This window comes from Mytilus edulis, chromosome 12 (genome assembly GCF_963676685.1).
Source record: "Mytilus edulis chromosome 12, xbMytEdul2.2, whole genome shotgun sequence".
In the NCBI taxonomy this organism is placed as follows: Eukaryota; Metazoa; Mollusca; class Bivalvia; order Mytilida; family Mytilidae; genus Mytilus; species Mytilus edulis.
Window position 1 is genome coordinate 69,836,914 of NC_092355.1, and position 20,002 is coordinate 69,856,915.

At 32.9% G+C, this 20,002-nt stretch overlaps 1 protein-coding gene across 1 annotated transcript in view; it reads left to right on the plus strand.

Annotated features, from left to right (window-relative positions):
- Nucleotides 1-20,002, plus strand: part of LOC139499012 (death-associated protein kinase 1-like) — an 80,177-nt gene that overhangs the window by 24,782 nt on the left and 35,393 nt on the right. Inside the window, exons 5-8 of the mRNA XM_071287667.1 lie at nt 4,331-4,402; nt 6,799-6,820; nt 9,113-9,331; nt 10,010-10,669. Of these exons, the coding sequence (XP_071143768.1) occupies nt 4,331-4,402; nt 6,799-6,820; nt 9,113-9,331; nt 10,010-10,669 (973 nt within the window). The remainder of the gene's footprint in view (nt 1-4,330; nt 4,403-6,798; nt 6,821-9,112; nt 9,332-10,009; nt 10,670-20,002) is intronic.

The following is a 20,002-nucleotide window of genomic DNA, read 5'->3' on the forward strand; positions in this document are numbered from 1 at the left end:
CTGATGATACCCCCTCTTATATAAACATGAAACATTATAAAGCATTCCGTATAAATTTTATATCATTTGGTAAAAGCAAACTAAAGTTGGAGAACAGAAACGAAAAATTCAGAAAACGACCTCATAAAATAACTCCGAGCGTCGTCACTACTTTATTATGATCTCTTATATACGGAGAAAAAATAAAAACTAACACTTTCCCGGATTTTATAGTGAGGCTGTGCATGTGTAGAGACACATATTACCATCCTTGTTTTTAGAAAAATTGATTCAAAGTTGACTGATATGCATAGAAGTTTTTTTTATTAGAGGTTGTAAAATGTCCAGTGGCAAATACTTCAGGCATGTTCAGGACGACATAATACAAAAGTTGTGTCGTAATGCATCCATAAACAAATATTATTAGAACAGTCCTTCAGTTGTAAAAGTGATTGATAAAAATAAAATACATTTCGAATGATGTAAATGTGTGGGTTGTGTGCGTATTTGCGTAAAAGACCAAGTTCAACATTCTGTCATTTGTAAAAATCATGCAATAAAAATATCTGAGAATTTATATATGAATCCTCTTTAAGTAAAACACATGGCGCATTATGTAAATTTTTAAACTAAATTGACTAAAAATGTCACTAAAATGTGCCGTTTTTCATTCAAGCCTGCGTTTCTATAATTTGTATTCATACTGCAAAAAAAATCGGAAACGGCGTGCATCAGACTTACAAATTCAATAAAAAGACAGCTAAGCAGTCAGTGAAAAAGTTACCGGGGTTCTTGAAGCAGAATAAACAACACTTCTATCTTGTGAAAGGACAAGACGGAGACAAGCCATAAAAACACAAGATATTAAACAGATTTCTATTGAATTCAGCTTCCCATACATTAGGGTTTTTTTAAGGTTTTATGGCGGGAGACAAGAGAAAGGGGACGGGAGAATGGAGAAAGGTATTTTTTGTTAGACCATTTATAAATCTAGAACTGTAAAAGTGACGACATCAAAATTCAAATCTATTCTGTGGTTTTGTGGCAACAACATTGTGCATAAGTTTTATATATCAGTTGGTTGAGGAAGGCTAGAGTTATAGTATGGAAATCAATTTTGTAAAAACGGACGTACACTATAATACGTAAATTCGGATCAATGTACAAGCAGACAAGGATATAACTCAATGCCCTCTTTGCTACGGTGGGGGCATAAACATGTACATTTATGAAATAAAATAAAACTCCGCGAAACTTCATGCATTGTTTTTGCACAAAGACGTTATGGCTAAACGTGACGTCATATAAATGAAAACTAACAAACTGATGGTCATAACGTTACTTGTATGATTCAAATTTTGATAAAATTACATCAAAACGACGATTTTGAGGTAGGTGTTGTTTTATTTTCGATAATATTGTAGTTATCAAACATTGGTTAATCAAAGCAATTCAAAATGGCGGGTCCCTCCTTTTTTCAATTATTTGAATTCGAGTTATCTCCCTGTGTACGCAAACCTTACCTTAAGTCAGTAGTTCATTTGTAGTTTGTGATGGTTTTTTTAACAAAACTATTTAACGGCATCATCCAACACACACATGACGGATTCATATACTTTATCATAAAAATAAAATAAAAAGTACATGTATGGGAAGTTCTCTTCTTGGAATAGTATACTGTTAACAGGTTAATATAATTTGAAGAAAGCAAAGAAAAATGCATAATTTTGTTTTTAGCGGAACGTCCAGGGGCAAATGTTTCATTCATGTTCAGATCGAGTATATTTTTCTGAGTTCCAGACTCCCAAATATCATTTATAATCGTTATTGATAAGTCTGGCTAAATTGACGAGATGGTGCAAATGTATATATAGTTTTTTTACGTTATACAACACTTTTTTCATTAATATCCCATAATTCATCCACTGTACAATTTTCGTTTGAACATGTGTCAAAACAGAATCTTAAATGAATGTAAATCCAAGGCAAACAAGGTAAATTACGATTAAAATTCCATTAAATTAATGCAGAGTTATATTTAGGAAGAGACTGTTAAAAACGGGGAACGAAGAAACGTAAACAACGATGTTTCCATATGCAATCTTATAATAATATTTCTCCGATGAGTTGGATAACCTCCTATTCACTTCGATATTTGTACATGTAACGTTTGATCAGTAAAAAATATAGAAAATCTGCTATTATATACAAAGTAGTTGGAAGTGATTTATTTCTTCTAAATTCTAAAGTGCCCTTACTGCAGTGACGTCATTTAGAACTGTTCTACAGTCCTGACTGATTTAGTCAGTTCTGCAGTTAGAAGTGATTTGGACAGTTCTACCTAGAACTGATTTAGATAGTTCTACCCTAGAACTGATCCTGACAGTTCTACCTAGAACTTATCCTGACAGTTCTACCTAGAACTGATTTAGTCAGTTCTACCTAGAACTGATTCTGACAGTTCTACTTAGAACAGTTCTAGGTAGAACTGTTCTAGGACAGGTTAGAACAGTTCTATGACAGAATATGACAGTTATAATGAGAGGTTAGAAGTGATCTCCACTGTACATGCTGTAGTTGTTAAATTCAATTGACTTTTAGATAACTAACTCCCAACTTTAATCAAATGTTTTGATTTAGAAGGTGCAGATCTCATTGGTCCAAATTGTCTCTATGATGAATTCTTGACTAACATACTAAGGAAATGAAATAACAATAAACAACAATTAGTTTCATTATTGTCAACCTTTCTATATGTTCTAGCTGTTCTTTTGCTCATTCTTTGTATGTAGACTATCAAAAGATACCCCCTTAAAAAATAGAAACAATGGCCGTCTTTTCCCTCAGAGCTCTTTGATTAAAAAAAGAGAATAACGGGGTGCTAAAATATTAAAAAAAAGAGAATAATTTGTCGGAAAAATCAAAAAATGAAATATAAATTAGTTAAAAAGACCTTCAAAACCCTACAACCTTTATGTAAACATAAGGATGTATTCATTATACCCCCTCTTTAAAAAAGGGGGGGTATACTGTTTTACCTCTGTCTGTCAGTCCGTCCGTCCGTCCATTAGTCCGTCCGTCCATTAGTCCGTCCGTCAGTCCGTCCGTCCGTCCATTAGTCCGTCCGTCAGTCAGTCCGTCCCACAAAACATTCGTCACATTTTTCTCAGGAACTACACATCCACCCTTTCTGTAATTTAGTATCAACATTTATATATGTCAGCCATACCGTGTGATGCGTTTTCAGATTCATCACTTGATAACTTCCTGTTTACCGAACACTTGTATGATTTTACACATGATAGCCAAATTGAAAATTTTCGTCACATTTTTCTCAGGAACTACAATACAAGGATTTCTGAAATTTGGTTTCAGGATTTATATAAGTCAGCTTTACAGTGTGATGCGTTTTCAGATTCATCACTCGACAACTTCCTGTTTACCGAACACTTGTATGATTTTACACATGATAGCCAAGTTGAAAATTTTCGTCACATTTTTCTCAGGAACTACAATACAAGGATTTCTGAAATTTGGTTTTTAGGATTTTTATAAGTCAGCTTTACTGTGTGATGCGTTTTCAGATTCATCACTCGACAACTTCCTGTTTACCGAACACTTGCATATTTTTACACTATTAATATTATCCACTTGCGGCGGGGGTATCATCAGTGAGCAGTAGCTCGCAGTTTCACTTGTTTATTAAGAAACAAAATGTAACAGATATGTGACAAACACTAAATGCTGTTTTATGGAGCATTATTTTATAATAAATAAATTTTGTGTATTTACTGTCTTCTGATTGGTTAAAAGAATTAGCTTTATTTTCAATGTTATCAATTTTTATGGCGACACACCCACTCTAACGTTGTGTATTCATACGCCAACATCTATGTACGTTGTTATAAGTTTGATATACATCTTTGAGCCTTATTTTTGATAGAAATTTATTCATAATGAATGGCAATAATTTATTTTGAATTTATTGAACCATAAAATTAATTTTTGACTCTTCACATTTAACATAATCCGCTTCACGGATTATTGAATGTGAAGAGTCAAAAATTAATTTTATGGTTCAATAAATTCAAAATAAATAACAGCCATTCATTAAATATTTTAGAAACACTTAAAGCTGTTTTAATGACCACAGCAAAAGTTCAAAAGGATTGGAATGATGTTGCATTAGTTATGCGTTATAAACTAGACATTATAAGTTGAGCACATGTAAAATAACATTAAAGCACCACTCAACTATTATGGTCTCAGTTACTCATAATGAGATATCAGATATACAAGTCTTATTTGTAATTAACAGAGAAAAGCAATACAACAATTTTTTGTGTTTCAGGGTAAGACTCCGTATGATCTAGCGGCAGCAGAAAAAAAGGGACAGTATAAAGAAGTGATGGAATACTTACAGGTACACATGCTTTTAAATTACATATGCTTATATAGCAGGTACATGCACATCCACAAAACCAGGATACTCCAAGATAGTAGATTTCAAGCTTTAAACATTTTGTAAGGCTTGAAAAAATATCTTGAAATATAATGCAATCTATTTATTATTACAAGTTTGATTAGACAACCCAATTTGTTTGAGGCGCCACATTATAAGCTTTGTCGTCCTTCCACTAAGGTAATCTGCCATTTTTAATTCATTAATTTATTGATACGTGATTTTTTTTAAAGTAAACAAAATAAGTAGACGTCTGCCATTTTTTTCAAGCAAGTACGATAAAGAACAAGGTTTACGAATTTGTATATAAGAGATATTTACACAAACAATAGGTTTTAATTTTACTGCTTTGTCAATTCTACTGTAGATTCCATAAGAATTGAGATACACGAATTGAATGTTAACTTGTCCTGCAGAAAACTTTATTTTACTTCCTCTACTATCATGACATTGTTTTAACATAGCTCCGATATCAAGGAATATTCAGTATGTTGGTGTGAAACCTATATTTGTAGAAGGTCAACCTTAAAATACACTACAGTTATCACTAACTATCTACGTAAAATCATGACAGTGTCCTAAAATTTGCTACCAGGTTCGAGATATGCTCTGGTTCTAGTTTTTATAAAAAAAGTGGGCATAACACTGCAGTAAATAGATATGGTTTCTTTTGTGTCTTGCAGACATATATTTATTTATATATACCTCATACCTCAGCAGCACAAACTATTTGTATAAAGCTTTTGAATTTCAAAAGGAAGAATAACTGGATGTTTTATCACTGGGTTGCAGATGCCTTTGAAACAAAGTGGTAGGATGTCATATGTAAATTGTCCTTGACCTGATTTTTGTTAAGCCTGCAAAATTTATTTTGCGAAATGATAGCAAATATTTAGTTATATTTATTTGTATTTTCTGATAAATAAACTTAGTTTTTGTTGAAACTGGGACTTAAGTCACCGAAAGGCATAGCAATCTGTCTTGACACCGTTAGCTCACTACTCAAAAGCTTTATATTTTAGAAGGTGGAAGACCTGGATACTTCATACTTTAAATATGTCTAATGTTATGAAGTTTCCGTCGGTCATATGTTCATTGTCCTTAATCTCATGTTCATGGTTCAGTGACTACTTAAAAAAGTGAAAGAGTTTGTGTAATGTTAATATCTATTTTATTGTGTCATATGAACTATTAATGTCCTTCAATTTTGACAAGACTCATTTCTTTCGTTCCATGCACAGAAATAGAAATATTGTGCCCATTGTAACAACTCTTGTGATATACCTATTAAATCTTTTTTTCTGTAACTTTCTTTCTGTACAATGCGTCCAATTTAAAAGAGAAATTAAACAAGTTCGAGGCAATGTTCATCAATTCACCATTCATTTTTGCCTTTTCTTACCTATTTCTTCATTAATCTGGAACGGTTGTAGAAAATGTACAACTGACTATTGATAGCTGTGCTCAAATATGATAATAACAAATAAATACACACCAATTCTATCTTTTCTCTCTCTGTTGATGATGTGTCACCGTACCGTATATTATATAATATTGAGTTCATACATGTTTTGCTGGGATAGTTGAAGTGGCTAAGTTAAGGGTAATCATACCACATTCACAGTCTACAGAATGCAATGATATTGTTGATACTTTAATATTATACTTCTCGAGGTAGTGATATTATTATCCAAAGCCTTCACACTGCGTACGATTTCCAATTTTATCTTATAAGTATGGTTATACATGGTTGATTTTCTTAGGTACTCAAGCTTCCTTCAGTTATGAAAAGAGGGACGAAAGATACCAGAGGGACAGTCAAACTCATAAATTGAAAATAAACTGACAACGCCATGGCTAAAAATGAAGAGGACAAACAGACAAACATTAATACACATGACACAACATAGAAAACTAAAGAATAAACAACACAAACCCCACCAAAACTAGGGGTGATCTCAGGTGCTTGGGAAGGGTAAGCAGATCCTGCTCCACATGTGGCACCCGCCGTGTTGCTAATGAGATAACAAATCTTGTAAATAATCTAATTCAGTAGGTCACATTCATGAAAGGGAAGGGGATTGTAGTTACGACGTAAAGAACATATCCGATATCATTTGTGAAACAGTTATTCCATAACTATCAACCAACTCGTGATGGCGTGCGTAAAATTTACGAAGAAACATGACATGCTAGAAATAGGTCAGCGAAATGTATTTGCCACTAAAAATAAATCAATCACAATCAGTTTGTTGTCCATTACAGACTACGTTCGGTTGTTGGTGTTTATTTTTTAAACTTTAACATTTCTACAAGTTTCCAGATATACACTCAATACATTTTACTGTTTATTTCAGACTGCTGTACTTAGGACAAAAGGTATTTTTTTATTTCATTATTAGATGTGACACATTACGTATATAGTGTTACTTATGCCTTTTAATTATGATTATTTATTTTTTTAACTATTCTTTTGTTTTTTTATATGTGTTTCAAAATTTTATTTCATTCTTATTGCGTTGATTGTTTTGTGTTAAGCGCTTAGAGTAATTTTAATTAGATAATGCGCTATATAAATATTGTAAATAATACTAATAATAACATATCTGTGTCAGTGTGAGGTAGATCCCTATTCAATTTAATGTCACCAGGTCAGAAAGAGACTGGAATATGTTTAGAAAATGAGTCCAATTGGGTTATTGATTTTGTATTTATGTAAGCTTTTCCATGTGTACAATTATTTCCACATTTTTGGTTTTGTAGATTGTATCTGTGTTTCTGCAATGGAAAATTGGTACATATCAACTATTTTTTTAAATAACACTCCTTGGAAATACGGATTTTAAATAAATTACTATGTTAGCACGTGCACTCTCATATGTGCAATTATTATAATTTATTTATGAAATTCCTTTATATCAACAATGAATCGAAAAGATTCGAAATCAGTTCCTATCATTTGGGAGATGAATGTTTACCTTTATTATCTACATGTGTCCCTATATCCCGAAATGCTTGTGCTTTCTTAAATAAAGTGGTCCTGGACAAAATAATAAGAACTTTTTACACAATATTTGTTACCAAAAAAGACAGACCAAATTCCAATTTTGGATCACCGTTTTCGAGTTGATATCTTTTTAGAAATTGAAAATTTTCTGAATCTGAATTTATGTCTCAAGGAAGATTTGTTGCGGTTGTTATACGCCTGTCTAAGACGGGATGTATTATGGTATACCATTGTCCGTCCGTCCGTCCGTTGTCCACACTTAAGATAATAACTAAAAAACGCTTCCATCAGATTTTATGAAACTTTGTTGAATTGTTTATATCTATTGATGTCAGTCCACTCCCTTTCGATTTTTGTAAATTTTCTGATTTTTCGTTTATATGTTATAAAGTTTTATCCTTGAAAAAGTTTGTTTGCAGTGACAACTTGATGGTAATCGTTCTCTCCGCCTATTGCAGTGCATTCCAAGTTCTGACTTGTACAATTACAGTTAGTTTTTATCAAATCTGTTCAGCTTGTCAAAAAATTTAAAAGTAGTCAATGATATAAGGTATGCACTTGTATGAGTATTGGTTTATGTTATTTCGATGGGGTTAATGTGACCTTTTAAATTCCTTAAGGGTGAGATATATCTTGATTTCAACAGTTTATTACGATTTGGTCTGTTGGATACACTAACACAATTTCCATGGAGACCTGCCCATTCAGTTATTGTTAATTGACTTTGAACGATTCGCATAGTTGACATTTTTAAAAATTGACATTTTTATTTCAACGTTTGCAATTTTCCACCTTTATTACAAAACATGTGAGGCAAATCTCTTTTCATAGTTTTGTTATGGTTTTGTCTATAATGAATACTTTAAGCAATATATTGATGCATATGGCTTAATATCTTTCGATCATTCAGAGTTATCTGACCTTGCCTTCAGTGTTATGGATAATTGATAATGTAAAGTTTTATATTCAATCATGGTCAGTAAGGCATGCAAACAATGCAAGTATGTGCCCCGTTTTTTTCCATAAGGGCAGCATTATGCATGATACGTAACAAAATTTTGAAATTAAAATCTAATGTAGGATTTAAATTATCTCTCCTGGAAATTTATTAACAACAAAGTGTATATTCATATATAATTTACTTAAAATCAAACTGATGTGTAATCTTTTGAATATAAAAGACAATTGGTAAAATGCAAATTATAAAAAATATTTGTATAGGTAAGCAATTGAATAGATACAATCTTATCTTTCAATGGCTTATTTTAATAAAATAAATGGGAAGCAGTTTTCAGGTGTAATTTTGAATGAAATGCAATCGGTGGAAAACAACGCTATGTGCTACGCTCAAGTCACAATAAAAAGCTTAACCCTAAAAAACTACGGAACAATATAGTACAAACCTGGTATGATTAAATAATGAGCTTTCCAGATTTGATAAGGTGCTAGTCTATCAACTTATATCAACTCCATATTGCAATTATTCTCCTTTATCTATCAACAGTTTAACTGGATTGCAGGGTAGACGTAACAAAAAAAGATATCACTTATTGCTGAAGAATATTATGATAATATGTAGGCACTATTCCTAAAGTGTATGCAACTATTTGTAAGAAATCAGCAATACATCATTTCTTAACCATTTAGGAAATTTTTATTCACAGATTCCATGTTGAACAAACTGCTTGGCAGCGGAAGCTACCAATCTTTTGACATGCGCTGCATGGTAACCGGCCAATTTTCGGTAGGGAAATCAAGTTTAGTCAAGCTTTTAGTTGGGGATAATGTTCCAGAAGGGCGACATGCCACTGATGGCATTTCCCTCGTTGAAGGTCGCTGTGGACTTGACATAGAGACAAGAAATTGGATCATGATTGATCCAGGTAAGAATACACATTTACATATATATGGTTTTAACATGAGGTAGATGAACGCAAGTTCGATTTTGTAAAGAAATGGTCGAAATCAGAATTTTTTTTGTTGTATGACATTCAATCCTTATCCCAAACGTTCTGTGTCAAATGATGCCTGTCCTAATACTGCAATGCAGGGTTGGTGTTGGTTGCTTTCTGTTACATCTGTTTTTCATGAATTATTTTGACATTAATAAGGTTTTTTGTTTCCTCTGTTTCACTGGTTTTAGATTTCTGGTCAAAACCTTTTTCTTAAATCTAGTCAACTGCACTTTACTGAGTAGTTGTCTCATATGCATTCATGACACATCAGTTTTGAAAAAGAATAACATTTGTTTTCCGGTTTTAATGATGAAAAACAGGTTTTCTGCTGTTCAATGTCAGTTTTTCAGTTACATTGAGTGACTATTTGACTATATAGTATAAATATATCAAAGTTTATCTAGTTTGTATGTACTGTGGATTATTTTATTTTGGTTTATACCAATGTTCGTGGATAGGGATAATTGATTAAGTGGTTTCGTTACAAGGCAATAGAACACTTGAAATTTGTTGAACATTTGAATTTTTTGTGTGCATGTTCCTGCAAAATTGTTCTTACAAAAATATCAAGGATAATATTGCAACAATTTCTTTTTTTATATACAGGAACATATAATGCCTTGGATGTAGTATACAATAAGGTTTTAATGACCTCTGTTGAAAAGGATGAAAGAAAACAAACAAAAACAGCAGGAAAACATAAATCAGATGCAAAACTTGTTGAACTTCCAAATAAAGACTATATTCATTCTCAGAAGTCAGAAGCTACCAAGTCAACATATTTTCCTGTGAACCTCTCAGGTGAACCCACTACACAGCCACAAGCTACCAAGTCGACATATTTACCTGTGAACCTCTCAGATGAACCTTCTACACAGCCACAATCTACCAAGTCAACATCTTTCCCTCTGAACCTCTCGGGTGAACCCTCTCAGCAGCCACAAGCAGCCCATTCTTTGTCACAACAGATTTCCTCTATTGAGTCTAAAAAACAGCAAATGAAGAAGAAAATGACAACTAAAATGACCAAAAAAGAAATGAGAAAGAAAATGGAAAAGGTCCTCAAAACTGGTAAATATGAAATGAAAGTTGGCAGACTCATCTTCTGGGACTTTGGTGGACAGTATGTCTATTATACAACACACCAGACATTCATGACGTACAGAGCGTTGTTTCTAGTAGTATTTGATGGAAGTAAAGAATTGAATGAAGAAATACCTGATGTACTGTGTTTTCCAGGGCAGCACATGACACCAACCCCAGCAGGTAATATATCAATTACAATTGTAACACCTATATTACTGAAACTACTTCATTTACCAATGACATGCATAAGGACAATTAAAAACCAATTGTGGCAAATAAATAGATAGAAGGGACACTTAATCTAGTGCATTATCTAGTTTAATAGTCCAGTTTTCATTCCTTAACTGGTTTCAAAACTTAGTATATGTACCTTCAACCTAGCATTTTGAAACATTGAAAAATTGCCTTCTAGATTTCTTTGTGTTGTTTTACTGTCGGGTTTCTGTCTCATTGATGTTAATCCCATACCTCCTTTAATTCATTCAAATACACAAATATCACAAACATCATTTATATATATATGTTTCGTAACGAGTGAGAATGGGATGTTGGATATCAATTTTTATGTCTCGTCGTGACCTTTTAAATCTGACAAACAGATATTTGTCATTTGTCCTTTATAGCGCATTGACAGAATAGAAAAAAGTCGATTATTAAAGAAGTTTAATTTCACTTCATGGTACACGGCTAAAAGTTGGCACAATCCTAGAAAAATGATTTTACTTGAATTTAAGATTGGTCGTCAAAAAGTCGTATGGTGCATTTTTTATTTTATTTCAGCTTTTAGTCAGCAAATTTGACATCAAATGCAGATCATAAGTGGCATGCAATTTGGCTTTTTATTCAAAAGCTGCATCTTATATCTTTCTTTTTTGTTTTATTTAAACATGATACATAATGTTCTATGCATTACGCAAAAAGGGTAATTCTCAAAGCCTTTAGATGACAAATTATGAAGGTAAAAAACTACTTATGTACTGTTAACGGGGAAATTTTGTGTGTTACCCGATTCCAACATCATACAACAAAGCGCTGATGAATGGATTATATCGTATTTACTATAAAGTAATTAAACTGCAATTTTACTTTGCATGTACACATGTTTTTATGAGGTCATATTGTTTAAAATGATATTTTTTTTAATTTAAAAAATCTCTTCTAATCAATCATTTACTTTAAAAAAATCCGGATAGTTGTGTCCCGTCCATGATTGGGCTGGGACATAGTTTTCCTGTAATATTTGGACTTGATATTACTTGTTTTTGTTGATGTTTTATTGTTTCGTTTAATTAGTTTGGTGTCCATAATTCTTTTTTAAGGTTATGTTATTTTGATTTTATTTATGTAAATAAGTTTTTCAATGGTTTATTTAAGAAATAGGGATCCGACAAAATCCCCAAAAGATAACAAAACTAGAAAGTTCGTTGAAACTTTGCGTTATCATTTCTAAGAAGCAAACATTCATTTTAATCCCTAAACAGGTCGAGAACTCTAGATTTCTTTACGTCAGAACTTATTTGCATAGTGATTTCCCAAACACAAAGCCAATACGGCCTTGAAAAACTGACCAATCGACTCAATGAGCTACAATGCATTGTGGGCTACTACGAGTTTACTACAACCGGAAAACACGTGGAATTAGTGGAAGAACTGTCAACTAATATAGTGTCTGGGATTCTCAAAATATATGTTTTTGTTCTGTGTATGTGATTATTGTTAGATATATAACATAATCTTCAATTTGCATGCTCAGATTAAAAAAGTATTGTTTATGGGCTTCACTATGCGACTTTCTTTTTCGCCTTGTTAAAGTTGTTTAACAGGTTTTTTTCCATTGTTATGCATTGTACCTGTGCAATAATTTTACGACCTGAAATAGTGAAATTTCAGATGAAATGACCACTGTCCATTATGAAATTTTTTGAGCTCTTTTAAACCTGTATAATGTCATTCCAAACTCATTTCTGCCTAGAAAAACACGAAAACTTTCATTGAAACACTTCTTTCTGTAAGGATGTGTAAAATTTTTATCAGGACCTGAACTGAAAGTAAGAACATCATAATATTCAGAATGCTGAAAATAAGTGTTATGAAAGCCGCAGGGCGGATCCAGCCATTTTTAAAGGGGGGGTCCTAACCCAGGACAAAAAAGGGTTGGGGCTTCCAACTACATGTCTCCATTCAAATGCATTGATCGTTCAAAAAAGGGGGTCCAACCCCCGGAACACCCCCTTGGATCCGCCACTGAGCGGGTACAGTATATAGATTAATACATTTTGTATAGCTTCATCCATCGATAAAGTCCGTGTGTTGCTAATCTTATCACAAAATATACCTCAGAGGTTTTTTATCGTTCGCCTGCTGTCATGTTGACGTATGTGAAATATCTCAACTATTTAGCTTCAGAGCCTCTGGATCACAGTAGGTGCCATATTACCTAATATTTTTATTCTAAAACGTGCTTTGTATGTAGAAATAAAAAAGATATGAGTTATGAGTGCCAAATGAGACATCTTTCAAAAAAAAACATAATCTAGTAAAGTAAGCAGTCATAGATTCAATGCCGAAAAGTACGCTATAAATGACCCAAAAATTACTTGTGTAAAACAATCCAAAAAAAAAACAACAAAAAAACAACGGCCCAATATAATATATATAAGGAGAAGAAATCTGTTTAATAAATGAAAACGTATATAGCTTTGTATATATAGGAGCCTGTATTTCAGTGGTTGTCGTTTGTTTTTTGTGTTACATATTCGTTTTTCGTTCATTTTTTCATATCGTTCAGGCCGTTAGTTTTATAGTTTGAATTATTTTACATTGTCATATCGGGGTCTTTTATAGCTGACTATGCGGTATGGGCTTTGCTCATTGTTGAAGGCCATACGGTGACCTATAAATGTTAATTTCTGTGTCATTTTGGTCTTTTGTGGACAGTTGTCCCATTGGCAATCATACCACATCTTCTTTTTTTATATTAGATCCAACGCTGCAATTTTCAAGCTTGTCGAGCAAAACTTTGGTTAGCTTGCTTGCTTTGTTTGTATATTGTACAATCATATTAGGATAAAAATCAATTAAATTTAAATATAAAATATACAAGTTAAACTATGCCTATATATATTGTTTAAAGATGTCAATCTTATTTTCAAAGCTTGAATAAACAACTATACACACAAAGCAAGCAAGCCAACCAAAGTTTTACTTTGCAAGCATTAGGAAATCAGCTGTAATGATTTTATTCAGTTTGGCACTGTGAATGTCCGAGCCCGTTAAAAAACGAAAACAAAATGAAACTACAGTTGCTGACTGCACTACCTTCAAAACAAAGGGAACAGTTTGGAAGTCTCATATACTGAAATGTGACAAAAATAAATACATTTGTACTTATAGATTTTGTTAACACTGCCATGTCTGTAAATATTTCTTCGCCTTTTTACGAACACAAAATTCAAGGATAACACATTTGCCTTTAATTATCAATACGGAAATTGCTGTACTCGTGAATATAAGCACCGGCTGTTATCAACGGCTTACTTTACACAAGTAAGATTGTCTCATGGGTAATTTTGTTTTTCGATGTTGTTTCGTTGTTGTCTGGTGAACGAATGCATGAAATCTCCGTGCCATCATCAAACATATTAACGGCTATACATCGGGTAATTCAAACCGTTTTTTCTTCGCATAGAAACAACTCTTCGTTAATCTGAGCATGGAAGGAATACTTTGTATCACGAACTATAAATGAGGATACACAAAATGAAAAACTAAGCGAAATTGTGAATCCCGCATTGCACGAAAAAATGTTTTGTATTTCAGTAAATAACACGTGTTCTCGGTTGATTGTAAACACGTAGTAGTCCATCATGCATTGTTACTCATTGAGTGGATTGGTCAAAAACCTAGGTGAAGATAAATTGCGTCACATGTAAATAAACAATGAAAATAAAACAATGTGCGAGAACATAAGTATGCTAATTTATGCATTTCTATATAAGGTAGTGGTCCCGACCTGCTAAAATAGTGTTATTTTATTAAATGCAGTGGTAGAATAATTGATTTATTTTTACAAACTTTACAGTAAATTGAGGTATTTTGACACAGTTGATTGGTGTAATGATGGAATATACCCAAGATTGCGCATATAATTGTGACTTTAATTCATAGATGAACATCTATCATCGGGTTCATTCTATTCGCTTGAAAATTGTTTATAATAAAAATGGATACTAATGATGCATAAGTCTACATGACATAGTGATATCTGCAGTTCGCACTGCAATTTGAAATGCAGAACCTTTTAAAGACCTAAAGTAAACCTTTTTGCTTAGTTCTTTGATTTTAAAATTCAGATATATTGAAGATTACCTTTCTCTTTTTTATCTACATTTTAGTCAGTCAGTACTTACATTTCCCAGTTAGCTTGTGATAAAGGATACTACAGAAATTAGAATGTTCGCTTCATATCTTGACCTTTTTCTTTGATATTGAGACGGATTAACGACTACAAACAAAAATCTATGACAAACTTTGGAGGACGATTTAAACTTTCCAAATGTAAATTCCCCAGCTAGGTCTCAATGTACTACACTTCTCTGCGCCATCGTAAAATATGCACATATCTCAAATGATACCTTACGCTGGTGCTTGTTGAGTCAATACAGTCTTCGTGGACAGGGGTGTATCTTTGACTACTTAAAACAGGCTGCAGAATTTTAAGGGATATTCAAACATATTAGTCGACGATAATATCAAAACGGCATGGTAAAAGTAGAAGAACGACGTAAATGACAAACAAAATTCTGCAAAACTCTACATAGACCACCAAAGATAAACACGAAACATACTGAAAGCAAGGGGTTATCTCGTGTGCCCCTGGCAGGTTTAGAAGATTCTGTTTCAATTGTAACACCTGAGTGTCGAACATGGAAATTTAATTTTGGTGTCATGTACTTAATTATGAAAAAAACTGAAATAGACACAAAATAGGTTTTTATATTACCGTATCACAAATAATGATACCTTTAAGCTCTGTCGTGACCCAACTCACTAGCACGTCTTTTTGCGGTTTACAATTTTTAGATACTAAGTGTCAGATCAGATTTCAAAATTTGAAATTAATTTGTGTTCCATTCCTGTTTGTAATATATTGATACTTTTGATTTGCATGACACGGGTAACATCTTGTTGACACAACCAAACTGAATTATTTTTTTTAGCTCACCTGACCTGAAAGGTCAAGTGAGCTTTTCTCATCACTTGGCGTCCGGCATCCTGCGTCCATCGTCCGTCGTCCGTAAACTTTTACAAAAATCTTCTTCTCTGAAACTACTGGGCCAAATTTAACCAAACTTGGCCACAATCATCCTTGGGGTATCTAGTTTAAAAAATGTGTCTGATGACCTGGCCATCCAATCAAGATGGCCGCCATGGCTAAAAATAGAACACAGGGGTAAAATGTATATTTTGGCTTATATCTTTGAAACCAAAGCATTTACAGCAAATCTAACATGGGGGTAAAATTGTTGATCAGGTCAAGATCTATATGCCCTGAAATTTTCAGACGAATCGGACAACCTGTTGTTGGGTTGCTGCCCCTGAATTGGTTTTTTTAAGGAAATTTTGCAGTTTTTGGTTATTATCTTGAATACTATTATAGATAGAGATAAACTGTAAACAGCAATAATGTTCACCAAAGTAAGACCTACAAATAAGTCAACATGACCAAAATTGTCAGTCATCCCCTTAAGGAGTTATTGCCCTTTATAGTCAATTTTTAACAACTTTTCGTCATTTTTTGTAACTTGTACAAAAATCTTCTTCTCTGAAACTACTGGGCCAAATTTAACCAAACTTGGCCACAATTATCATTGTGGTATATAGTTTAAAAAATGTGTCCGATGACCTTGCCTACCAAACAAAATGGCCGACATGGCTAAAATTAGAACATATTGGTAAAATGCAGTTTTTGCTTTATATCTTTGAAACTAAGACATTTAGGGCAAATCTTTTAAGATTTAAATGTCCATCAGAATAAGATGTATCCCCTCTTAAAATTTCAGATGAATCTGACAACCCGTTGTTGGGTTGCTGCCCTAAAATTGGAAATTTTGCATTTTTTGGTTATTATCTTGAATACTATTTTAGATAGAGATAAACTGTAAACAGCAATAATGTTCAGCAAAGTAAGATCTACAAATAAGTCAACATTATCAAAATTTTTAGAGGACCCCTTAAGGAGTTATTGCCCTTTATAGTCAATATTGAACAACTTTTCGTCATTTTTGTAACTTGTACAAAAATCTTCTTTTCTATAACTATGGGCCAAATTTAACCAAACTTGGCCACAATCATTACTAGGGTATCTATTTAAAAAAAGTGTCTAATGACCCCGCCTACCACCCAAGATGGCCGACATCAGTAAATACAGTAACAGGTGAGCGACACAGGCTCTTGAGAGCCTCTAGTTTTATTAAAATTGTGTTTGTCGTTAAGTTCTAATCATTTCCAGTCATATGTGAAACATGTGACTAACATGTGATCATGCCCTTAAGGCCGGATATATGAAATACTAGGTCTAAACATTGTTTTTGTTTCCAATGGGATGTTAGCAAACATAATCTGTAGACTTGTTTCATCTTGTTTAAAAAAGGAAAATACAATTTTCAAAGAGATTGCGCCGGGGGTCTATTATTTTTCCTATGTGCATAATGGTACATACGATCTTGTGTGAAAATAAATGCCCAATCACTTGACAAAATCGATTTCAGATTTGACAGACGTTATAACACACTTCGTTTCCGGATAACGATGTTAAGGGTCCCTGGAAAATTCAAACGACATTACGTCTCTTATCATTGTGCCGATGCTCGTTGGATTGATTTTGCTTCAGCAGTAAATATTACTGGATATTTTAGGTGAATAAAGATAATTTAATAAAAAAAATACATGTTAATATTCCGTTACACTTGGAATGTACAAAGTTGGTATCTTTGTCACAATTTTTAATTATTTTTTTTTATTCATGTTCTGCAAAAACTTTTCAGAAACGCAATAAACTTGTCAAAGGAGAAGTAAACTTTTACAATGCATGACTTGAAAGGAATTACTTTATTGATTTTAGCCCACTAAAATAGGTTAAAATGTGGAAACCTTGTACATGTAGATGGTGTACAGGTCACAAATATCACATGGTGCCTATTTTAAAGATTTTAATTCCAAGTTAAAAGTTTTTTTCTTTACTGGATTTAAAGAATTTTACATTGCCAATGATTTGGAATAAATTGTATATAACTGGAATTTCAAAACCAAATATAAATACATTTTTTTGGCTAAAACATCAAGATACAACGATTATGGTATCCTGTATCAATGAAGAAAATATGGAAATTTCTGAATAAATTGTATTAATTGTTTTCAAAACAAGCACATATTTAGGAGTTTTATAATACTGTTACATTTAAGATGGATTTTAAGAAAAAGTATACTGTTCAGATTATTTTTGGCAGATTTTGCAATAAAATAAAACTAAAAAAATGCTTTCGGTTTCTTATGGTTTCCTGTCGCGTTTTAAAAAAACTTGAATTTAACATTGAAAATAGATTTTAAATATTAACATGAAGCAAGTAACACTAGTAATGGTGTTCATTTATGTCTTTTGAAATATATTGTGCAAAATAAAGAAAATAAAGATTGGTTTCCTGTTTGGTTTCCTATCAGGTAAACGGTGAATCAAAATGTATTAATTTTTTCTTGAAAAACTCAATTGTTCCATAAATACTATTCTAACACCAACACAACCCACAGAATAAAAGTTAAAGTTTTAGAACTTATAATAAAGGATACAAAAAGAAACCAAAGGCCGAATACCAAATTATGGTCCATATCACTATATAAAAGTCTATCCTGTTACCTTTTTAGCTCACCTGGCCGAAAGTCGTCGTCATCGTCCTGCGTTAACTTTTACAAAAATCTTCTCCTCTGAAACTACTGGGCCAAATTTAACCAAACTTGGCTACAATCATCATTGGGGTATCTAGTTTAAAAAATGTGTCCGGTGCCCCACCCAACCAACCAAGATGGCCGCCATGGCTAAAAATAGAACATAGGGGTAAAATACAGTTTTTGGCTTTTAACTCAAAAACCAAAGCATTTAGAGCAAATCTGACAAGGTAATATTGTTCATCAGGTCAAGATCTATCTGCCTTGAAATTTTCAGATGAATCTGACATTTCGTTGTTGGGTTGCTGCCCCTGAAATGGTAATTTTAAGGAAATTTTGCTGTTTTTGGTTATTATCTTGAATATTATTATAGATAGAGATAAACTGTAAACAGCAATAATGTTCAGCAAAGTAAGATCTACAAATAAGTCAACATGACCAAAATGGTCAGTTGACCACTTTAGGAGTTATTGCCCTTTATAGTCAATTTTTAACCATTTTTCGTAAATCTTAGTAATCTTTTAAAAAATTCTTCTCCTCTGAAACTACGGGGCCAAATTTAACCAAACTTGGCCATAATCATTATTGGGGTATCTAGTTTAAAAATGTGTCCGGTGACCTGGCCAACCAACCAAGATGGCCGCCATGGCTAAAAATAGAACATAGGGGTAAAATGCAGTTTTTGGCTTATAACTCAAAAACCAAAGCATTTAGAGCAAATCTGACAGGAAGTAAAATTGTTGATCAGGTCACGATCTATCTGCCCTGGAATTTTCAAATGAATCAGATAATCGGTTGTTAGGTTGCTGCCCCTGAATTGGTAATTTTGAGGAAATTTTGCTGTTTTTTTGTTATTATCTTGAATATTATTATAGATAGAGATAAACTGTTAACAGCAATAATGTACAGCAAAGTAAGAACTAAAAATAAGTCAGTATGACCAAAATAGTCAATTGACCCCCTAAGGAGTTATTGCCCTTCATAGTCAATTTTTAACAATTTTCTTAAAATTTGAAGATTTTCAATAACATTTTCCACAGAAAGTACTGTTATAGATAGAGATAATTGTAAGCAGCAAGAATGTTTAGTAAAGTAAGATCTACAAACACATCACCATCACCAAAACACAATTTTGTCATGAATCCATCTCTGTCCATTGTTTAATATTCACATAGACCAAGGCAAGGATCCGGAAATTTTTTCACCAAATTTCGGTCATTTTGGGATAACTTAAAAGTTGGTGCCCTTTTTCAAACAAAGATTGTGTGTATGCTCATACAGTCATACTCGTAGCATTAACGAACTTGTTTTTAACCCTCTTGCTGCCGGAGGGACACATATGTCCAAACCGGCAGTGCCGGAGGGACACATATGTCCATGGATAAATTTATGCAAGCTTCTTATCAATGCTGTATCTCTTTCAATTAAAATACGGAAGAATAAACAGGGTTATGTTTTTCTCCAATTGGTCCCAAATGTAGTGGTCATTTTGTCGTGACGTCATATATCGAATGACGTTGTTGTTTGGCATGTTACGTCACAGACGTTGAGCTGTCGTATTTTCCGGCATAT